This window comes from Harpia harpyja, chromosome 4 (assembly GCF_026419915.1).
Source record: "Harpia harpyja isolate bHarHar1 chromosome 4, bHarHar1 primary haplotype, whole genome shotgun sequence".
In the NCBI taxonomy this organism is placed as follows: Eukaryota; Metazoa; Chordata; class Aves; order Accipitriformes; family Accipitridae; genus Harpia; species Harpia harpyja.
In genome coordinates, this window is record NC_068943.1 from 86,564,289 (window position 1) to 86,585,426 (window position 21,138).

Below are 21,138 nucleotides of genomic sequence, written 5' to 3' on the forward strand. Positions count from 1 at the left end.
TTCTTGAATAACACGGATTCCGAAACAATGAGTTTAGCTGTGTTGGTTGCTTCCAGGTAGACTAGTCTTCTGAGTGTTCTGTATTTTCCCGTGACTCCTGTCTTCTCCTGGTAATATTCTTGTCCGGTTCAAGGTGCTCCTCTGCACTTTGTAGCTCTAGAATAGTTGTGAATTTGTCTTCCTAAATGGAATATCAAATCCTTTGAGCTGAGGCTAATGTTATTTAACACAAAGCTATTAAACCTATGAAAGATGCTGTTCTGGATCTCAGTCAATATGGTGGCTACAGCAACATGAATGCTCAGTTCCATATTCTGTAGGGGTTTTTTTTACTTTTTTTTTTTTAAACAAAACACCAAAAGAACCCAAGATAATAGTACAAGACCTGCAGTATGACATCTTATTCCTGCTATCTGGGAGGTATGTGAGTGCTGGAAGGCATAGGAAAGCATTGTCTGTGAGATTCTCAATCTTTGTTAGTGCTTTTGCTCTCCACAGTTTGTTTCATAGACTTTTGTCTGAACACCAACAAAAAATGAAGATTGAAAAACTAAACCAAAACAATGAAAAAGGAACAAACCCAAGTCTTCAGGATGTGTACAGTGCTTAGGTCTCAGTAGTAACACACTATCAGGAGGTGACTGCTTCCTTTCCAGTCTTTTATAAAAGCAGTACGCAGAAGACTGATTCCCAATGGTTGCAGACTCAATATAACACATATTTCCAGACCTTCGCAGAATGCATTAAGGTTAAAACCTGCACTAATGTCTGGAGGAGTCTTGAGCAGCAGATGGAGTAATCTGAACAGCATCCCTGGCTGTTTACAAAACCTGATCACTGTCAGTCTTGCACACACCTTTCTTCTGTGACATGACAAGGCACAGCCATTTGTAGTTGCTCTGGTGGCAATGCTGTGTATTTCCTGAAAGAAGAGATTTTCAGGATTGATTGCAAGACTCAGGCTCTTTGCTGGGCTTTCCAAGCTTGTTAAAGTACTTCTTGGTGTTGGAGGGCAAAAGGGTATGCCCAGAGTTTGTGTTCAGTCACTGGTTTCACTGGGGTCATGAATGGTTGCATCTTGTGTAATTAAGAACAGGACACAAAGTTAGCAAGAATGGAGAAGCAGAGTCATAACTAGGAAAGAAAACACCAGTGACTTTTTTTCAAAGAAAATCAGTACTGAATGAATTTATTTTCATGTTGTATTTAACTTCTGAATTGTGTTAAAGTGCCTTGGACTTGAAAATAGAGTAACTCTTCTGTAATCCTTTTCTAAAGCCCACAGAGAAAAGAAAGATGTTGATTTAAGTTATAGAGCAAAAAGCACGGGGGAACCTGCTGAAGGCTCCTGCTGTTTAGGGTCATGGGTTACACTGCACAGCCTGCTGACTTGGGATCAGGCTCAAGGTTCTTGAGTGGTGGAAAAATATTTGACGCTGTTTTTCAGTGAGCCTAACTTGCTAACATGAGACAGCTGACTGAACACAGACACTGTAACTAGGACAAATCCCGCCTTCCTCTGAAATTTCCAAACCTTCCCCCCCCCCCCCATCAGATTCCAGACGGATGAAATTTTCTTGGCATAGACCCATTCCTGGCAACATGTGTCCTCTGAATCATGATAAATCAGGACTTGAAGATTAAGTGATTGACAGTGTGGGAAGAGAAGGTGCCTGGCTTTGTAGATCACATATGGCCTCACCTGCCCACTACTCTGCGTTCTCTCTCAGGTCTTGTCTGTGCTATTTCTCATTTTCTGGAAAATTCCAATTTTAATTTGATTCCAAAGGTTGCTGAGCCCAGTTGATACCGTTGTTCGCATGATAGTGTCAAGAGTGAGTACATTCCTCAGATCATAAATCATCTCAACCTGACCCCAATTAACTACAGAGCCTGGATTTCATTTCTCTCAGTTCTTACCAGCCATAACAAATTAGGTCATTCTGTGTCAGTGAGACACTGGAGCAGACACCACTGGGAAAGTCACAGGGGACTCTGTGATCCAGTTCTGTTGCAGGAAGAGTGAAGGTGATGGAATGGGTCATATCTTCCTATTGCTTTCTAAATAGGAGCTATGGGATACTTGGCAGCATAGTTAAAGGATTTTCAAAAGGATAAAGGAAAACTGTATATCTTTAAGTTTTATTTAAATTTTGGTCACATAGAGAATGAGGCAATATTTGACACCTATGGCTACCTATCTTGCATAAAATGATTTGGTCATACCTGTCCAAACCGTTGTGCAAAAGTCCAGCCAACCAGTCAAACACATCATGAGCGCAGATGTATGTTATAGATATCGGAACTGTCTTTCCTTGTTGAAGAGTCCTTCATTTTTATGCAACACGCTGCAAAGATTGCATGGAGCTTGTATAAGAGACTGTGCCTCTGGTTTTCTTAGAAAATGCACAGCTTTGAGATTCTTCTGAACTAGCACAGCACCATTGAGAAGGATCCATTGTTCTGTAGAACAAGAACTTTTTGAGCTCAGTGTGATCCAGAAATCAACAAGGTGTGGAAAGGGTGCTGAATCCATCATTCCAGAGGCTGAGATTTATACCTTGAATTTGAACAGGAAAATCCAAATTACTCTTTCTTATAATTCACTGTTTTCACTATGTTGTTTTAGCAAAAACATTTATCTTGTTCATTTAATATTAAGTTGTAAAAGTGCAGTAACAATACAATAATGGTGAATAATCAGAAAATCCATCCCTATGGGAAGGCAATCGGATCAGTTCTCTAAGGACTACCAGCAGGAGAAGTTTCCTAGATACCATAAAAAGTCCATGTGATAAGATGAAGAGATGCAGAATTGAATCACAGCTGCACAAGACCCTAGCTAAGGAAATGTCTATACTGCCTGTGACTCTCTGAAGTTCAACAGTTCTAATGCCTCTACCTTGCAGATAGCTTGTATCCTAGACTGCAGCAGACCACCAAAATCCTTCATTAATATATTACTGGTTATGGCATAGACTTTACAGAGCATGGAAAAAAGGAAGCCTTTGCAGAACGGGCCTTTGCAAACTGGAACCAGGGTAGAAATATAGAGCTTAGATTTTGGATTTGTAATTTGTTTACATGCAAGTCCTAAAACTAGAAAAATTTCAGGCTGAGTGTGAATAGATAGTTGTGTTTTCTGACATAATTCTTGGCGCACAACAGCGGTGCTGTATGCTAACATTTCCTCACCCACTGCACAGGGAGTTGGAAGTTAGCGATTTGAACACATAACTTACTCTGCAAACACCAGTCACTTGCATTTGCCTACACCCCCGCTGGGATAGGAACAACCAACCTTAAAGAGAATGTTTAACATGTGTAACAGAAGACGTAAGTGACCAGAGGCAGGAAATCCTCAGAGACGAGAGCAGAGGCTGAACTGAGCAACAGTATGCACTTAAACACTAATTCCAGTACCTGGCAAACAATCGAGGCAGGCACCCAGTCCACCTTCTTCCTGTTGTGCCTGAACAGCTTCTTGCAAAGTCCCAGATATTCTAAGGAATACATTTATGGTCTACATTCTGCAGTTCTGCACCTAAAAGCCCAGTGGACACCCCAGAGCAAGAGAAAAGCAGCTTGCAACGCTGCCAGTAGGGTGCAATGGAGGTGGAGGCATCTCAAGCACTGCAGCATTTACAGTCATGACCAGACTTTAAATTCTAAGGCTTAATCTGTGTATAAAGTACACAGGTGTGTTTTAAAATATATGCATCGTCTTCTCACATGCCCTTATAATTATATCTTCACTGACTTCAGCAATGGCCTGATTTCAAATTATATAAAACAGAAACAAATGTTATGAAAGCAAGTTAGAGCTGCCAACATTCAATGTGTTTGAACATCATTCTCCCATAAGCAGCTGTAGGACAGATAAATATGGCCATTAGTGGGTGGTGTGCCAGTCTGGCAAGTGGTGGGGTAGGTTATTTGGTATTTCAAGAAATGCACACTCAGCATTAGCAGCCAGTTTCACTTCTGAAGAATAAAGCATTTTACTTTTGTTTCCAATAAAAATTACCTGCCTTTAACCCAGTTGTATACCATTGCCTACTTCTCAATAGTTTTTATTTGTGAAACCTCATACTGTTAAATGCAATGAGCTCATCCTTTTTCTTGGCATCATCTCATCTTGATTCTGGCAGAGACACAATGAAATTACAGCGGAGAGAAGACTGTAAAAAGAGAGCTCATTTTTCTTCTAAAAATAATGCTCGTCAAGTTGGCCCTAGCAACTGTGAAGGAAAGTGAAAATTCAAGCCAATTTTCATATTTGAAGTTATACACAGATTCCAAATCCAACATTATTACCCTTGTGTTGTTTTCCAAATGGTGAGTTATATTCTTCACATATGCAAAAGATGGTGCAGCAACTGCGACTAGACTAGACTAGAATACTTCAGGTGGAAGGGACCTGCAACGATCATTCTAGTCCAACTGCCTGACCACTTCAGGGCTGACCAAAAGTTAATGCATATTATTAAGGGAACTGTCCAAATGCCTATTAAACACTGACAGGCATGGGGCATTGACCACCTCTCTAGGAAGCTTGTTCCAGGGTTTGACCACTCTCTTGGTAAAGAAATGTTTCCTAATGTCAAGTCTGAACCTTCCCTGATGCAGCTTTGAACCATTCCCAGGCATCCTGTCCCTGGATCCCAGGGAGGAGAGATCAGTACTTTCCTCTCCATGTTTCTTGCTTGGGAAGCTGCAGAGAGCAATGAGGTTGTCTCTCGGCATCCTTCTCTCCAAACTAGACAAGCCTGAAGTCCTCAGCTGCTCCTCATAGGACATTCCTTCCAGCCCTGTCATCAGCTTTGTTGCCCTCTTCTGGATGGTTCAAGCACCTTAATGTCCTTAAATGGTGGGGCAAATGTTTGGCGCACGGCAGGATGCGGTTTGCTCTCTTGGCTGCCAGGGCACACTGCTGACTCCTCTCCTTATTTATACTTGTGTATGGCATTACTCCCTCCCAAGAATAGAATCCAGCATTTGTTCTTGTTAAATTTCATGCCGTTGATGATTGCCCAATGCTCGAATCTATCTAGATCCCTCTGCAACTGTTTTAACTGTTTCTCAACATCCAGGGGCTGGTCTCCAAAGGACAAGCTTTTGACTGGCCTCAGAATATTTGACCCCTACATGTGGTTTCATCTTCAGCTCTAGAAAGTTTCAGGCACAACTTCCTCTCCAGCTGCTCTCTCAACTTGTTACTGGCCGAGACATTCTTACAATGCAAAAAGAAAAGAATTACAAAAGAAATTATGTATAAGCAGTAATGAGATGCTGTGGGCCAGACTCTGATCTCTCAAAGATGAGTAGAGCCATTCCTTATAATAACATCAGGATAAGAAGAGTATTGTCATTGAATTACTGGACAAAGGCTCCAGATGCCTCAGTTCCCTTACTAGCACTCTTCCAGCATTGGACACGTCCCCACTTTACAGTTAGAGAGGGAGGGTACATAGGACTATTTTTACTTTCCTCTCAATACTTACCTATTTTAAATGACAAAATGCCTTTGAGACAAGGCCTGCTCTGAGCTGAACACTGTGAGGCTCTGATCTTAACTAATGTCTCATGGTGCTACAAAATGCAAAGGGTAAATGATCTGGAATGTTTTCCACTGAGTTTGTTTCCCTTACGGCTTTCTCAGACATTATGAACAACTCTGCTAGAATCGGGAGGCTTGTTCTTTAAGGAAATTTTGCAAAAGCATGAAAAGTATTTAATTATTGCAATAGAATGACTATTCATGCTTATTTATCTAATGTTTGAATGGTTGGAAATGTCTTCTCAGTATGTGCATTAAAGACTTCCTGCCTTGAGTGTGCAAAGGACTCTGAGCATTCACAGGATATTAAACAGATTCATAATGGAATCTAACAGTGCAAACATGTCTTCAGTGCAGACAGGAATGCCACAAACCCTTATGTTGTGTAATGTAAAACATAACCCAGTTGTGTCTGTGTTCTCTTCTGCAAATAAACAAGGGAGAGATGTGCCTAAAATGTTTCCCTGAGACAGACAATTTCTCATCTCGTTATTTCATTCTCTTTTTAATAGATTTATTTTTTAAGGTGATACTTTAAAGAGCTTTATTATAACTTTGCTATAACTCAATCCAGCTAAATTAAGGCCACTTGAAGGCAGTGAGTAGCCCGATACAGGTCCATGCTGCTAGTCCTTTTAAATAAGAAGCCTTATTTTTTACTTTGTGTAATTTTCTTGGTAGAATGCATAGAACAGGGTATTGGATACATATGTATCCAATGTTTGCTGGAAATGTTTAAACTGAAACAGCTCTATGACTAAGAGTATATTTCGGAATTCTTTTTTCCTTTTTAAATCCCCGAGCCATTTCCTAGAGCTGCACACAGCTGCCTCTGCTCTTTCTGGCAGGGCTGATGAGCAGTTCTTGTACAGTTAGGGGAGAGGTACCGTCTTTGCAGCCAGCAGCCAACCACACACCATGCGAAAGAAAGAGGCACTGTTGTCCTTCTCTCCTTGTGAGAAGACTGATCCTATAACATATTTAAAAACTGATGTGAAGCATACAAAAAGAATATATTGATAATTGTACATGAGAAATCTGACATAAGGGAGCATCTGAGCTAGTGCTGTTGCAGAAAGATAGAAAAGGAGAGGAGATATGCTGGTACCAGAGCGTAAGCGCTTGAAAATGAGGGTTCAGTTTGTTTGGTTTTTTAAAAAGTTTTTCTTATTGCCATGTAACGCCAGAATTCTCTTAAAGTTTCTGTCTTTCTCCTTCCCAACATGTGAGAATGCCCTGCCAGGTCTGATCGGACCACTGTTTGACTTATCTTCTTTCCAGTGTGTCTAGTACAGGCTCTACACAGCTCCATTGGTCATGCCCGTAAGCAAATCTTTAGATGCCCACCAACCATGATGCACTGCACATAATACCTGCATGGCTGAGCATGTCCAGTGAGCACTTGAGGCAGGCTGTGCTGTGTTTCAAGTGCTTATGGTGGCAATTGTAGCTCAGAGGAGCTGTGAGGCTTGCTAACCCTGAGGGCTGACATGGAGAGGGTAGCATACAAATCTGCCTGCCTGAGGACAAAGTAGGAGTAGATTCCTCTCATACTTGCATTTGGGTTCTGTTCTGGACTCTACCTGTCACAAATAAGGGTAGCAACCATTAGAACATTTAAAGCCAAATAATCAGGGAATGCAACTTTTGGGTCTTTCCTATTGGGAATGTAGTATTCTTTATTTTTACTTGCTCTTGTCTTGTTTGAAGGCCTGCTTCCAGCTTTTTGTGAAAATCAGGAGTTTCCCTGCCATAAATTTCACAGAAATGCTGTATTATTTCCTCTCTTAATGAGGTGTAAAGCTGGAGATTGCAGTCAGGTCTGAGTACATTAAATTAGATCCCTTGAGCAAAAATCAGCTAATGATACACAAGCATAGACTGAAGTTAGCCTAAAATAGTCACACTGAAGGAAAGAAGAGTAGGGCTGACCTTGGGTGCAAGCAGAACTTGATGTGAGCAAGAAATCTCAAAACACCTGAATGAAGCACAGCTTCTTGAGCTACACTTTTCCCCAGAATCTCCTTTTCAATTAACTTCAGACAGAAACAATTGTGAATAATTATTGTGGAGAGTGATACTTCTTTTCCCTGGAAAATAACTTCCTGGCCAGATTTGTTAGTGACCCTGACACTGGGACCGGAGGTCTGTCCTCCTCCCTCCCTGCAGCTAAGGAAAGTGGATGAAGCAATGAAATTAGATCTGATAGGTTTTTCTTTTTCTGAATTGGAAGCTGTGCACAGATCCTCATCAGTTACATCGCTTCTCTTGAGAGAAATATAGAATGGAAAGAGTTGAAATGTAGATATATAGAAAAGGGTCAAAATATAGAACTATAGAATGAAAAGTAGATGAAAGTATAAAACTGTAAGGATGTTTGTGGTGAGTACTGAAACGAGGAAACAATCCTTTTTCTGGTGTCTCTCCCATCATCAACTTCACTGTAGTGTTGCTGGGCTAATGCTCACCTGGTGATAAATTCCCAAGTGTAGAAAATACTCTGCATGTGGAATTCTGGGTGACAGATTATCATGGGGCATGAGTGTGGGGCATTGGAATCTTTCACTGGAATAAAAGCTGAAGGCTGTAAGAAAGCCTAAGTGTCAATTCACATGTCTGTTTCCTGCTGCAAAGCCAGGGACCCACAGCATGATTGAGGGAGGTTTAAAAAAAAAAATTTTTTTTTTTTTTTTTTTTTTTTTTGAGAAGGAAAGAAAGAAACATGACTCAAACCTCCATGGTATGAAGTCACCATCCTCTCTGTTACTCACTCCTGTTATCTCTTTGCAATCTTTTCCCAAAGGAGCTTCCAGACAACTGGCTGCTTAACCTTGTGTAAAAGTTCTTTAAATAAATAAAATTAAAAATTACAGTATAGAGAGAGGGAATAGTGGTGGAAAAGTCTGGTCCTGTATGAAAACCCTTCTGCACATAGAAATTAAAACAATGTGGCATTGTGTGGGGGGAGAGTGGGGAAAAGCTGTAGGGCCCTGCAGATGCCTGCCCATACCCAGTACTGCAGTGGAAACTGCCCCATCATAATTCACAAATACAGCCTGAAAGGCGATAGCCTGGTGGTGAGATTATTTTACAGCCACACCAAGCAAGTTCCAGCTAGACAGAAGCCCTTCTACTGTAATCACTGGAAGAAAATGGATTTCCTGTCTATCTGCCTAGAAATGCTGCATGGATCCAGTATTCAGAGTCCAGTCACTAACGCAGACATATAATATTTCTTGAAGGGGCTGTACACTTTCCTCAAGGGAAGGGAATTACCCAAAATATGAGATAGTGGCTGATGAAACTTAATATGAACACTGCTAGAGGCAGGGGAAGAAAGTGGGGTAATTGAAAAATTGTGTCTCTGTTCTGTAAGCTGCCCTGATCCGTTGTGTGTGCTTGTCTCTGTGTGTAGGAAATTCTACTGGAAGTAGGATTTGTAAGCTTTGCTCATGTAGAATATGACCCAGTCAAAATCTCTGGCTGTGAAGTGTTTCCTAAAAGGGCTCTCTTGTTTTCCAGACAGTGTGAACTGAAGGGTTTGGTTTGTTAGTCACACCATGCCCCCCAATCAGGAGGACTGTACGTGTGGGGGCTTTAAGGACTCTCCTCATTAGCTCATGACAGGCTGGGAGGTTGGAGGAGAACTGGAGAAGAAATGTGCACTTTCAGTAGCTACCAGGCACCCTGCATGCCACCTGTGTGCTCTGGGTGCAGCCTCGTTTCCTGCAGCACCCTGCATGCCAGCTGGGATGTGCGCCAAGCAGGGAGCACACAACATCTCTGTGCCCCCAGACCCATTTCACCTGTGAACGGGGAGAAATGAGTCATTTCCCAGTGGCTGGGGTGTGAAAAACTGTTGAAAGGTGGGAGCACAGGAGTTCTTGGCTAGGAGGGGAGGAAGTCTGTTTTGGGTGACAATACAAGCATCAGATAAAGGTGACCAAGTGGAGCTCTGGCTGCCCCCAAATCCACTGCTTTCATGTGAGTAATAATGGCTCACTCTCCCTAAAATTCTAGTAATTGCTAAACACAAGCACATAATTCCGACTGCTACTTTTGTAAAGCTAAAATGGCTGCGTGTGAGCGGAGCAGCTAGCAGAATGCCCTAAGTGAGGGCTTTACATGTCCCCACAGTGTGTCATACACATGGCAATTCTCAAGCTGCCCATAGACCAATGTGTTATGTAAAACATATGTGATGCTCCATGAGACATGGCAGCTCTAGAGAACTTTAAGGGGCGGTAGGACTTTCAACGGTTTGCATTCAGACCAGGGTTGGGTTTTTTCCTGTGTAAAATGCTGAGAAACCTCTGATTGTTCTTCCCTAGATTTCCAGCCTGATGTATTTTCAGCTGAATGCTTCTCCAGCTTCCACAGCAATAGGTTTCTCTGCCATCTGGTGTGCGTTAACCTTTGCACTCCTTAACAAAACATTAGGCTTTTCTAGCCATGTGATAAGGTGTATCCAGTGAGAAGAGAAAAATGGCAGGCTAGGGTTTTTTTTCTATGTTACCTTGACAGACTGTTGTTTTTACAGCAGAGCAGCATCTCAGCAGAGATTAATGTTTGGTGCCACTCCCCTAGACCCAGGAAGACATGATCATACTTGGCCTTAGGAGGTGGAAAGGGAGAGCTGCTAATTCTGAAAGAAACTGTAGGATTGCTTTCATAATTGGTAAGAAGAAAACACCAACCAGGGGAGTTGCAGGACAGCGCTCTCACGACACAACCAGACATGTGTGTGTCTGTATACGGACTCAACCCATGTGCCAAAGATTTTTCCCTTTCTGGCCACACTTGCACACATCATCTATACAGACAACACTCAGTAGCTGTAAAGTATCTGTTGTCAGAATTGCTGCATCATTTGTTTATTAGTGTAAGACACCTGCTTCCCTCGGCTAGATCTAGAAAAGATACGTGTTACTCCTGGATATGGAAAAAGCAGTCTCACAATTGCTTTTATAGGGACCGTGGGATTTGGCAATGAAATATGGAATATTCTAAACTATATGGGATATCTAGACATGCTATCTGGGGCATCTGCATTATCTCATGATACTGCACAGCTAATCAAAGAACAGTGGTAGCTTCCTCTAGAAGGCATAGGTTGCTTGTACCTTTTCAGTGCACATGCATGGTTGGCTATAGCATGTTTGCTTATGTTTATCATTTAGGCTGATAATTCAGACATAGCTCTTCTAGCAGTGTTTACAGTGTCAATCCATGGTTCTGTGGTATAACCATAAGCTGTGTGTTTTGCTGGAGCTGGCACCATTTTATCCAATGCTAACCACCCAGCCCGATGAGAAAAGATACGCAGAAACCAAATATGCAACAGCTGAGACAGTAACTCTCTACAACAGAAGATTTAGATTATGTCTCGGCCAAGAGGTGCACTGAAATAAAGTTTGACAGAACACAACCATATCCTGTGTGGGACTCTTCTCCTTTTCATTACTCAGTAAAATAAGGCTGCCTTGTCAGGCCTGATCCAAAGCATTTCCTGTCACAGGAGCTTAGGCTATCGTTGTCAGTGCATCTCTAGAGACCCACCTTACCATAGCAATAAACAGTGCAGATAAATGCTGCCAGCATAGAGTAACACTGAATAATGAGGAGAGGCCAGGCTGTTGGAAAGTGCATGCAGGTAGCTACCCTAGATTTGTGTAACTCATCTTGAAAAGATCTCTTTATACTCCAAACAGCTGAAACAGGGTGCTGCAATGTTGTTTCTCTAGAAATTAAAGGTCACAAGAAACAGTTGAAATGCCAACTTAATTGCTTTTATCTAAAGAATTCAAAGGGAATTTAGTAAGAAGGGTGTCTTTGTGAAATATGGATTTTGATTTTTTTTTTTATGCAGATTAGATTCATCTTAATTCCAGAAGTCATCACATACCAAACATCTTTTGTGTGCGCTCGCTCTCTCTAGATATGTGTACCTATGTATAGATACGTATCATGCTTTTGCTGTGCATCCTTGCATTTTACTTTTTTTGACAAATTGCTTTTCCAGATTATTAAATATAGAAAAAGAAGCATCCAGTTTTTTTCACAGGTTTTCTTCATAGCTGGCATTCTTTTCATTATGTTGATTTTGTGACTACTATTCACTACCTGATAGCATAGTATGGAGTTCTTGGGAATGTGTCAAAGTAGCGTGTGGGAAGAGGTGTGAGTTCCATTTGCTCATTTTCAGAAGTCACAATCTGGGGGATAACTTGAGCTTCTTATGCAGGTTGTGTACCCAGCAATGCTCACCCATACTGCTTATCTTTGTTTATAATGTCAAAAGAGAGAGAACCTCTTAAAGTTCATATGCCTGCCACCCAAATGTGAACAGCTGGCTCAGTGAGGATGGTATGATTTCTTTCATTTCCTCTGTAAGATAGACTGCCTGAGGATTTATTAGAGACTTTATAGGTCAAACTAGAGAGCAAGCAGTTAAGCGTAACCTTATAGGAAACTTGAGATGCACCCAAAACGCTAATCTTGACCATTTTCTGGATGCCCTTTTGGACTTGTTAAAAATTTCCTTTGGCAAATCTCTGTTAGCTTCTTTTTCAAGATGGAGACCTGTCTCAGGCTTCTGGAAAATGATGCTTGCCATAAATTCCTGAGACTGCCTTAGAATTCTCTGAGACTTACTAAGCTCTGCACTGCCTCGTTGTCCTCATTCTAAGACTGGCTGGTTTTTTTATGATGGTGATATAATTATTATAGCTTCAAAAAGGTAATGTGTGTTCTTTTCTGTCCATCCATATTAGCTGTATTGAGCTCTACGACCTTCTTTAGATTGGTCTGCTATAAGGATCTGCACCAACATATATTTTTCTAGAAGATACACTGCCCTAATAGTAGAACTGTGGTAGTCCTACTTACCCTTCCACTGATCAATCCTGAATATATTATGCCACATTTATCTGTTCATCTTTGAAATGACTGGTGTTTCCCTAGATTAAGCCAACTGGAACACAGGCTCCTCTCACGACCATTTAGTTTTGTGTGACTGAATTTGCTTGTCAATTAATATACTTTCACTGTCTGCTCACAACTTCATACAGACTAAATCAGATTTGTCTCTAAGTTGCAATTAATTAGCAGGAGCAATCTCATAGCTGGAGCTGACACATCACAGCTTGAAACTGAACTCCAACCCCAAATAGCTCCACTTTGCTTGAAAATGATAAAAACAGAGTAGTCTATTATTTTAAAATCTTAAACTAGACCCAGGATGCAAGTGTCAAACTGTCTGGGACCCTGTTATTGAGGCTGGCTTTAGAAGAGGAGATGCTTAGAGGCTCTAGTGCCAAGTTGTGGCCCTCTAGTGCTGTAGCCTCTACAACACCTGCAGATACAAAGGGACTCTGGGTTGCCGGCTCAACCCCCAGTCGTGCAGGTTTGAGGATGCGTTGCAAAAACCGTTCTCCGGTTTCTTTCTTCCCCGACCCCCAACACTTCTGAATGCTGGTACTAGATAGCCTACGTGATAAAGAGAGGCATTGTCCATCTTCCACAACTTTAGTACCTACTACATAGGAGAAAGCTGTCACAGGAAAAGCAGCTCAGCAAAGGCAGGTCATGAATGTTTAGTTGTGTGATTGTAACTGGTTCAGACTTGCTGTGCACAGGGGGAGGGGAATAATTATCTGCCCCAGAAGGGTCACAAATGTCTTTGGACAAAGAGCAGTGGTTCTGCTCAGGAAATCCTACAGACAGCCAGCCACTAGATGCGTCTTGCTTGCTCTCTCTTAGCGCCTTGTTTTCTCAACCCTTGCAATAAGCATCTTGGAGGAGATGTAGAAGGTATCACAGCTTTTCTCTGAGTTACAGCCAGCCAATTCAAACAGTTTCACCCTTGGGGTGCACAACTCTTCCCTCCACAATCTTTGCCTCTTACACTGTCAGGGAAAAGTACGAGCAGGTGGTTTAACAAAACATTAGCAAGGATATGCCACAGCTTTAAAAAGTGTTCGAAGGGAAACAGAGCTGTTGCTTCTAATATTTTGCTTTGCTGTCTCCGTAATGAAATACGGTCATATCCACTTAAGTAATACCTTACAAAAAAGGAAGTGTCGTGTTTTTATTGGACACCTTTTATTACCAGCCTTGGTGAAAAGTGCAGTTGTGAGCAAGTATCCATTCCTTAGGCCTTTCACCAGCTTGTAATCCTGACAGAGAAGGGCTCCTTCCCAGAGAAACAGAGATGTACAGCAGCAGGAGTTATTTTTCCAGGGCCTGTAGTGATAGGACAAGGGACAACAGTTTAAACTAGAAGAGGGTAGATTTAGATTAGATATAAGGAAGAAATTCTTTACTACAAGTGATTGCTGAATATCTCTTTACTATAGGACTGGTAACTCTCAAGGGCTGGAAGAGCTTTGGTAACCATGTGTGTTCTAGCAAAAAAAAAAAAAAAGAAACAAAATTATTACTGTGAATTTGCTATCATCAAACCATTGAAAATATGTTCCAATGGGTCACCTACCCTGTTAGCCATTCCTGAAGAATACCTGTCCTTCGTTATTGCTGGATTTCTCCTTGCTCCTGTACTAAACCAGACTGTAAATAGAAGAAACTGGTTTACCCTGCAACACAGACAGGACTCTCTCATGAGAGGTCTGTGCTGCAGAAAAGCAAAAGAGGGGAAGAGCTTTTTGCTGCTGCTGGAGTTCCTGGCATGACAGTAAGGCCTTGCAGACATCTGGTTTGTCAAGAGATGGATGGTATATAGCCAAGCACAGCAGCACTTTGGCACATATTTAAAATCCAGTTTTAGTCTCTGGATCTAGGATGCAGTAGGTTTCCTCTACAAAATCCTTTTCTTAAATCCTTTTCTTATTTAATTGATAATAGTAACAGTCTGGTAAGACACACATGCAGAGGAAACGTACCAGAATGTTGTTCTGCTCTGAGGAGTTACTTTCTCCAAGCTGTTTCTGTGCAATCTTCATTATACTTTATTTCTAAGGAAATGATCATTTCTTTTGAAACAGTTATTCTGAATAAAGCTTGTCTCAGGTGTTTAAAGACAACCTTTATTGTTCAGCTCTGAAAACAACACTTGGAGGGTTAACAGATGAGGCCAGCATGAAAACTACAAAGGGATTGTAATTTAATAATATAGTAATTTCAGAGCTGTGCATAGATTCAGCTAGACTGACAGTTAACTGTTACTAGCTTCATATCTATTTTATTAATACTAGCTCTTATTGTTGTAAAATTTCACTGAAGCACTTGACTGGATGGTGTATAGTGTCATCTCCATGAGACAACCGTAATGTGTCTGAAAACATTTTGACTTAAAAAATGACCAAAGTAAATAAATAAAAATGACCAGGACATTTGAAATCAATTGCTTTTATATTTTGTTTTATCTTTGGCAAGCTTCTATATTCATTCAGGTATTCAAATTTCCGGAAATATACCTCCTGAATAAGTACCATCTAACTCCAGGCAATAGCTAGAGACTTTCTCCAACATGTAACCTGGCCGAAAAATGATTGACTTCAAGTCTTGTCCTTGCAATGTAGTACCCATAACAAAACTAGCAAGCTTGGAGTGCTTCCCTTCTACCTTACCAGGGCATTGAACTAACTACCATGGGTTCATCTGTCTGTACTGCAGTAGTGCCTTTTTTTTTTTCTCCTTTTTTTTTTTCTTACTTTATTGTCTCAAAGTACAAAACTCAGTCCCCTTTCTCAAGGGAATTTGTCAAGAGTGAATAATAGGTGTCGTGGTTTAACCCCAGCCAGCAACTAAACACCACGCAGCCGCTCACTCACTGCCCCCCCACCCAGTGTGATGGGGGAGAAAATCGGGAAAAGAAGCAAAACTCGTGGGTTGAGATAAGAACGGTTTAATAGAACAGAAAAGAAGAAACTAATAATGATAATGATAACACTAATAAAATGACAACAGTAATACTGAAAGGATTGGAATGTACAAATGATGCGCAGTGCAATTGCTCACCACCCGCCGACCGACACCCAGCCAGTCCCCCCGAGCCGCAATTCCCCGCCCCCCCTTCCCCGTTCCTATACTAGATGGGACGTCCCATGGTATGGAATACCCCGTTGGCCAGTTTGGGTCAGGTGCCCTGGCTGTGTCCTGTGCCAACTTCTTGTGCCCCTCCAGCTTTCTCGCTGGCTGGGCATGAGAAGCTGAAAAATCCTTGACTTTAGTCTAGACACTACTGAGCAACAACTGAAAACATCAGTGTTATCAACATTCTTTGCATACTGAACTCAAAACATAGCACTGTACCAGCTACTAGGAAGACAGTTAACTATCCCAGCTGAAACCAGGACAATAGGGAATCATGTTATTTTGCTGGAAGCCCCTTTACCTGTGTCTTTTGAATCATATAAGACATCATTAAAAAGCCCCAGATGAGTAAATACATACTCGTGTATGAATTGGAGAGCTCATCGCAGAAGTCTAGATCTGTTGTTTACTCAATTAAAAACCATGCAATGCTATTCTTAGACAACAGCTAGAAAACTAGATCAGGAATTCATAGTAGCATTATCTTCTAAAATCGTACTATTGCTGCTAAGTCTCCTGATCTCTACCAAGCTGATTTAGCTGGAGGGGTGAGGGGTTAGGGGTGGTGATGATGTAGTTGACATTGCAAATCAGTGATTCTTTAAAGTTATGGACCATCTAAAGTTTTTCTAGTGGGCTTGTGGACCCGTCTAAGACTTCATCAAGTGTATGCACACACGAGTACATGCTTTCTTAGTCAGCTTTGGGTTATTTTTAAATTGTCCAAGTAGCTCCATTGACTGGAAAAATCACTAGCTTAATGCCTTAGAAAAATGCAGAGAAACTGAGGGCCAACAACAGAGGAGTCATGGGATACAGAAACTATGTAAAAGAAATTAGGGCCTATGCTATGTTGGCATCTGGCTAGGTAGATAAAATGTCTATAAAATCTATGACTCTAAGGAAAGTGCTTCTCTTCCTGTATTTAGAAGAGGTAACTCAGATACAAAGGGCTACAGCACATATTTTTGTGTTTATACAGATATCCCCATTCCCTGTGGGCTATTGCACTGGCCTTATATGGGCAGAAAGTCCTGCTTCTCTGCCTGCATGTGCTTCCTGTGGAAGACCTGCCAGACCTTTCTGATGTTATGTGGGTGATTGTGTGCTTGGATTATTTATTGAGAATCAGGCATGGGAAGGACTGCCAAACATCCCCAGGTAGCTTATTTCCCTTCTGTGAGGAGAATAAAGCCTGATGTGTATTTCTGTGAAAAATAATTGCAGGTCAGAGATTTTACTCCCAGACGACAGACTTTGCCTGAAAGATTCTTGGCACCAGCGGTTCAGGGGTCAAATGCTTTGATGTCAGGAGTGAAATGTTCCTTCACAAAACACTAAAGCCTTAGAATAAGCAGATGGTTTCATGCAGAAACTGCCTAAGCATAAAATGATCTCACAGGTGACTTGTACCTTATTTCTCAAAAGCCAGAGCAAGAACTGTTTAGGAGCCGTAATTATGGGTACGGACTGAGATCCCATTGACTAGCTTTTAAGTGAATTAGGGTGCAATATACTACCATTGACAGCTTCCTTGAAAGGGAAGATTTATTAGTGTTCTTTCCGGGTGAGGAGCTGATTTTGGTTTATGTTGGTAGCCAAGGGCCCCAAAGTTTTCATCACAAAATAAGCTGCTTCTGCAGCTTGCAAACTTTCTAACCGCAACGGGGAGGAGGCAGTGAGGTGGTGTACAGTGTGTGGTTGAAGAGCTCACAAGGAAATGAGTAACAAAGAACTCCTGCCCCACAGTGTTTTGTGTTCCTGGACATGAGGGTAGGATGTCTGAGTTAGCACCACAGTTCTTCACAAAAACAGCTTTCTTCAGTGTTTGCCAAGAGCTAAACTAGCGAGTTTAGTCAGAAGCTTAATCAGAAGGCACCAAGGTTTAAGCAGAGCCATAGACATTTTCTGCTCTTAAAGTTACAGTAAACTGTAGCTTCTTCTCATTTGTGTATAGGCAATTTTTTTAGTGAACTAGTTTTATGTAACCTGAATAGTGAGGTTATCAACCTGTTATTAACATCAGGTTTGTAATGCAAATAATAGTGCTCTGTCATAGTAGACCTCAGCTTATTGCTGCTGGAGTAACTGGGATCTGGCCATAACTTCCTGTCTCCAAGATCTCCCATCAAAATATTGTACCATTCACACACAAATATCCCGGGAGCAAATTGAGGGTAGTGCTTTCTTACCGTAAAGATCTGAAGAGACATGGGTAGACCTAGCTCAGAGAGATGACATGCATACTCCTAATTATTTTAACTGTTAGTTAATTTGCATTAAATGTAGCATTCATTTAAGCTTATGGTGACAAAGCACTTTTTTTTTTTTCTTTTTTTTTTTTTTTCAGATAGATAGATAGGTGGACTCTCCAGGGGTAACAGTACTTGCTGAATATCTGTCTGGCTGGTCTGAGAAGTAATCGGAATGCCCCTCTGTGAATACACTCACAGGATTTACATATGTTTGCATCCGTGCTGTGATCAGTGATGCAGTTTTCCTTTTTTTTTTTTTTTTTTTTTCATTGGGGGGTGGGGGTGGGGTGGGGTGTGTGTTTTGTTTTGTTCATAGTGGGTAAGAGTTGTAGGCTTGTTATAAGCAGTATGGTGTGGGAAACCATAGAGCAACACAGCTAGCTCCTTATCCTGCTGGGTGGTGAGTGGGAAGCAGCTACTGCTGCTGCTGCAGAGGGCTGGCTTGAAGGCACCTTGTCCCTCAAGCTAGTGAGGAATGTCCTGCAAAGCAAGGCCCTTCTTTCCCTGTGCACAAACATCAGTAAGGACATCCTGATGTTTCACTGTCACCACGGAAAACTGAAAGAATTCTCAATCTTCAGTTTGTCAAATACATAATAGATTTAATGACTCTTTTTTAAATGAGAGATTCTCCTTTCTCCATTCCACCTACTGGGTTTGGTTTGAAGTGGAAATTGCCTTGCATAGCTTTTCACTTCTCAAGTTTCTTTATTTTAAAATAATTTCTTTTAAAAAATAATCCCTTTTTTAAATATTGTTTTTGCACAAATATATACTTTAAACTATTCATTTTTTCATCTGTCAAATAGAGTTTGGAAATGTTAAAGAAGGAATGTAATGGATGTTTTTTCTTAGTAGATACAGTAATTAGCTCTTTGAAAGGAATACAGCATCTCTGTTCCCCCCCCCAAAGTTGGTATTTATCTATTTTGAGGTCTTTTACAGGTGGAATAGCCACAGACAACTTTATAAACGTATAATCCAGATATGCAACTTTATATCCACCATATCTGCAGTCCACATTAAACCCCAAGAACAATGCATCAGAGTAAGGTGAAAGGAAGGTAGTATGCCATAGGTGCAAATAATTGTTACCTTTCAAATATTTAAACTGAAGTTTCAGTATTCTCAATAGTCATAATGTGTAAAATTCTGTTTAAAATATGGCATTAGTACATTAAATAAAAAGAAAAAAGAAACGGAAACAGACACTATGTTTTTCTAAAACTTCATAATTTGATATACTACAAGTTTTGGCTGAAAGGGGGGTTAATTTCAAGTGGAAGTGTTCTTAAGACTTCTGGTGGTGCCATGGCAGTTTATGATTCTGTATTGGAAAGCTTCTTTTACATATTATTTATATTAGAAGTATGGGCAGTTAGCTGTATCAGCTTTAGTGGCTTTAAAGATCGCTGGTAAAGTTTCTTGGTGTCCTCAAACCCTGTCAAAGGCAGAGGTGATCAAAGACACAATAAGATTACATGTTTTGAAAAGCACAGATCCTATTCATTTGTATGAAATATTTGATCAGTTGCAAACACTAAAAAATAAAAATTTCACAAAGAATAACCTATTAATGGGAAGTTTGCAAAACGGGCTAGGTTGGTCACTGAACCGTAAATTTAATAAATGCAGATATTGATTTAGAACACATCAAGTAGTGAGTGTAAATCCACACAATACCTAGATTAACAGATGTTTTTATACGTAATTTAAATATACGCATCTACATGTTTATTCAGAGGAAAGTTTTGTCCCCAATGAAAAATGAAATGAGAATTTGTAGACAGAAAACTCAGTTAAATCACTCCAGATAACATTGTTTACTGCTTCTCCTGACAGCGCTGAATTCACAAAGAGAACCATGCATTTCCAGAGAGAGTCCATAAATCCAAAGGAAATGCAGCACTAAAGAGTAATTTTCCTTTACTTAAGTAGATTTAAATGTTGAAAACAAAATAGTGATAGCAATTGTGTTGAGGGCTTAGTCTCTACTGTACCTGCTGTGATGTTTGGTAATGACTGCTTTGAAAAAATATTTGAAATTGAGATCTAGCAATTTAATTTCAGGATCTACAGTAAGCTCGGAAGAAACCTCCCTCTGCAAATTGCTACCATCAACAAGGCACCTGTCCTCTTGGACTGTCAATGCAAAAGCCATCTCTTCTGAAACTGGTAAGCAGAATTCTGTGTATGTAGTTTTGGTCTCAAATTTTTATTTTGTAATCTTACTGCCTAGCCATACAGGTGTTCAATTCGCATCGCAAGAAAAATCAGTGACTATCAAAGTATTTATTTCTCTTAAAGTAAGGCACAAGGAAAATGTGCCTTGTCAAGTCCAAATGCAGAATAAATAGATGTGACCAGGGCAAGGTTGGATGAGAATACAGTTGCATTATCACTTGCTGACTGACAACTTGTATTTTCGGAGTGTTTGAGAGCCTAGACAACATTACTCCTGTTTTATATTCAGCATTTGTTAGCTTTTATTCTGAAGACACATCTGTGGTAGTAAGACAATTCTAGACAGAGTTCAATTCATTCAGACAAAAATAAAAATCACGACCTGCTTTGGCTTTTTTCCCCTGTGTTCTTTAATTGCCTCTGTAACCTAAAGCATTATACACCTTTTAAAGACTCGGGGCTACAGGTTTTGCAGCCAGGATCATCTCATGGTGTAGCTGACCCAGAGCAGTCTTGCATCTACTTTCTGATCAATTACTTTCTCCATACTCCTCTCCCATTGCTGCAAGGACTAGTCAGAGCTGGGGGAGGCAGCAGAGTCCACATCTTCTGTGTCATGTTCATGTGGGGACACAGGTTGCCCACCTTTAACACGTTTCCACTTCATCCTTCTGTTTTGAAACCATACTTTGACCTGGGTGATAAAAAGGAAATAATTACTTATTGCCTCAATCTGAGCTGTATAAGCAGACCTGTGCATATATATGTGTATCAACAGACAGATATTTTGTGGGATTCTAGAAGAAAAGGTGAAAGGAACCTCACAAGTTTAAGTAATTCATTCCTCTAACAAAGGCAGGAACAATTCTTTCTAAACTGTTCCAGGCAGATGTTTCTCTCAGACCCACAAAGGTAGTACAAGTGCTTTGCCCAGAATCTGTCTTTATGTCAACTAAGCATGTCAGTCCAATGGGCACAGTGCATCTAATGTCTTTTAACATTTAGTCCATCCAATCTAATGCTTCAGGAATTGTAATTTGCTTCACTTAATTGAGCAATTCCTCTATTGTCCACTAAGCTTTGATA

At 40.7% G+C, this 21,138-nt stretch overlaps 1 protein-coding gene and 1 long non-coding RNA gene across 2 annotated transcripts in view; one reads left to right on the forward strand and one right to left on the reverse strand.

Annotated features, from left to right (window-relative positions):
• Positions 1-21,138, forward strand: part of LOC128141048 (uncharacterized) — a 40,857-nt gene that overhangs the window by 14,449 nt on the left and 5,270 nt on the right. The window contains exon 2 of the long non-coding RNA XR_008234879.1: positions 19,939-20,043. This is a non-coding gene — a long non-coding RNA (uncharacterized LOC128141048). The remainder of the gene's footprint in view (positions 1-19,938; positions 20,044-21,138) is intronic.
• The window catches only part of MEOX1 (mesenchyme homeobox 1), an 8,589-nt gene continuing 7,596 nt past the window's right edge, over positions 20,146-21,138 (reverse strand). Inside the window, exon 3 of the mRNA XM_052785603.1 lies at positions 20,146-20,746. Within this exon, the coding sequence (XP_052641563.1) occupies positions 20,624-20,746 (123 nt within the window). The 3' untranslated portion in view covers positions 20,146-20,623. The remainder of the gene's footprint in view (positions 20,747-21,138) is intronic.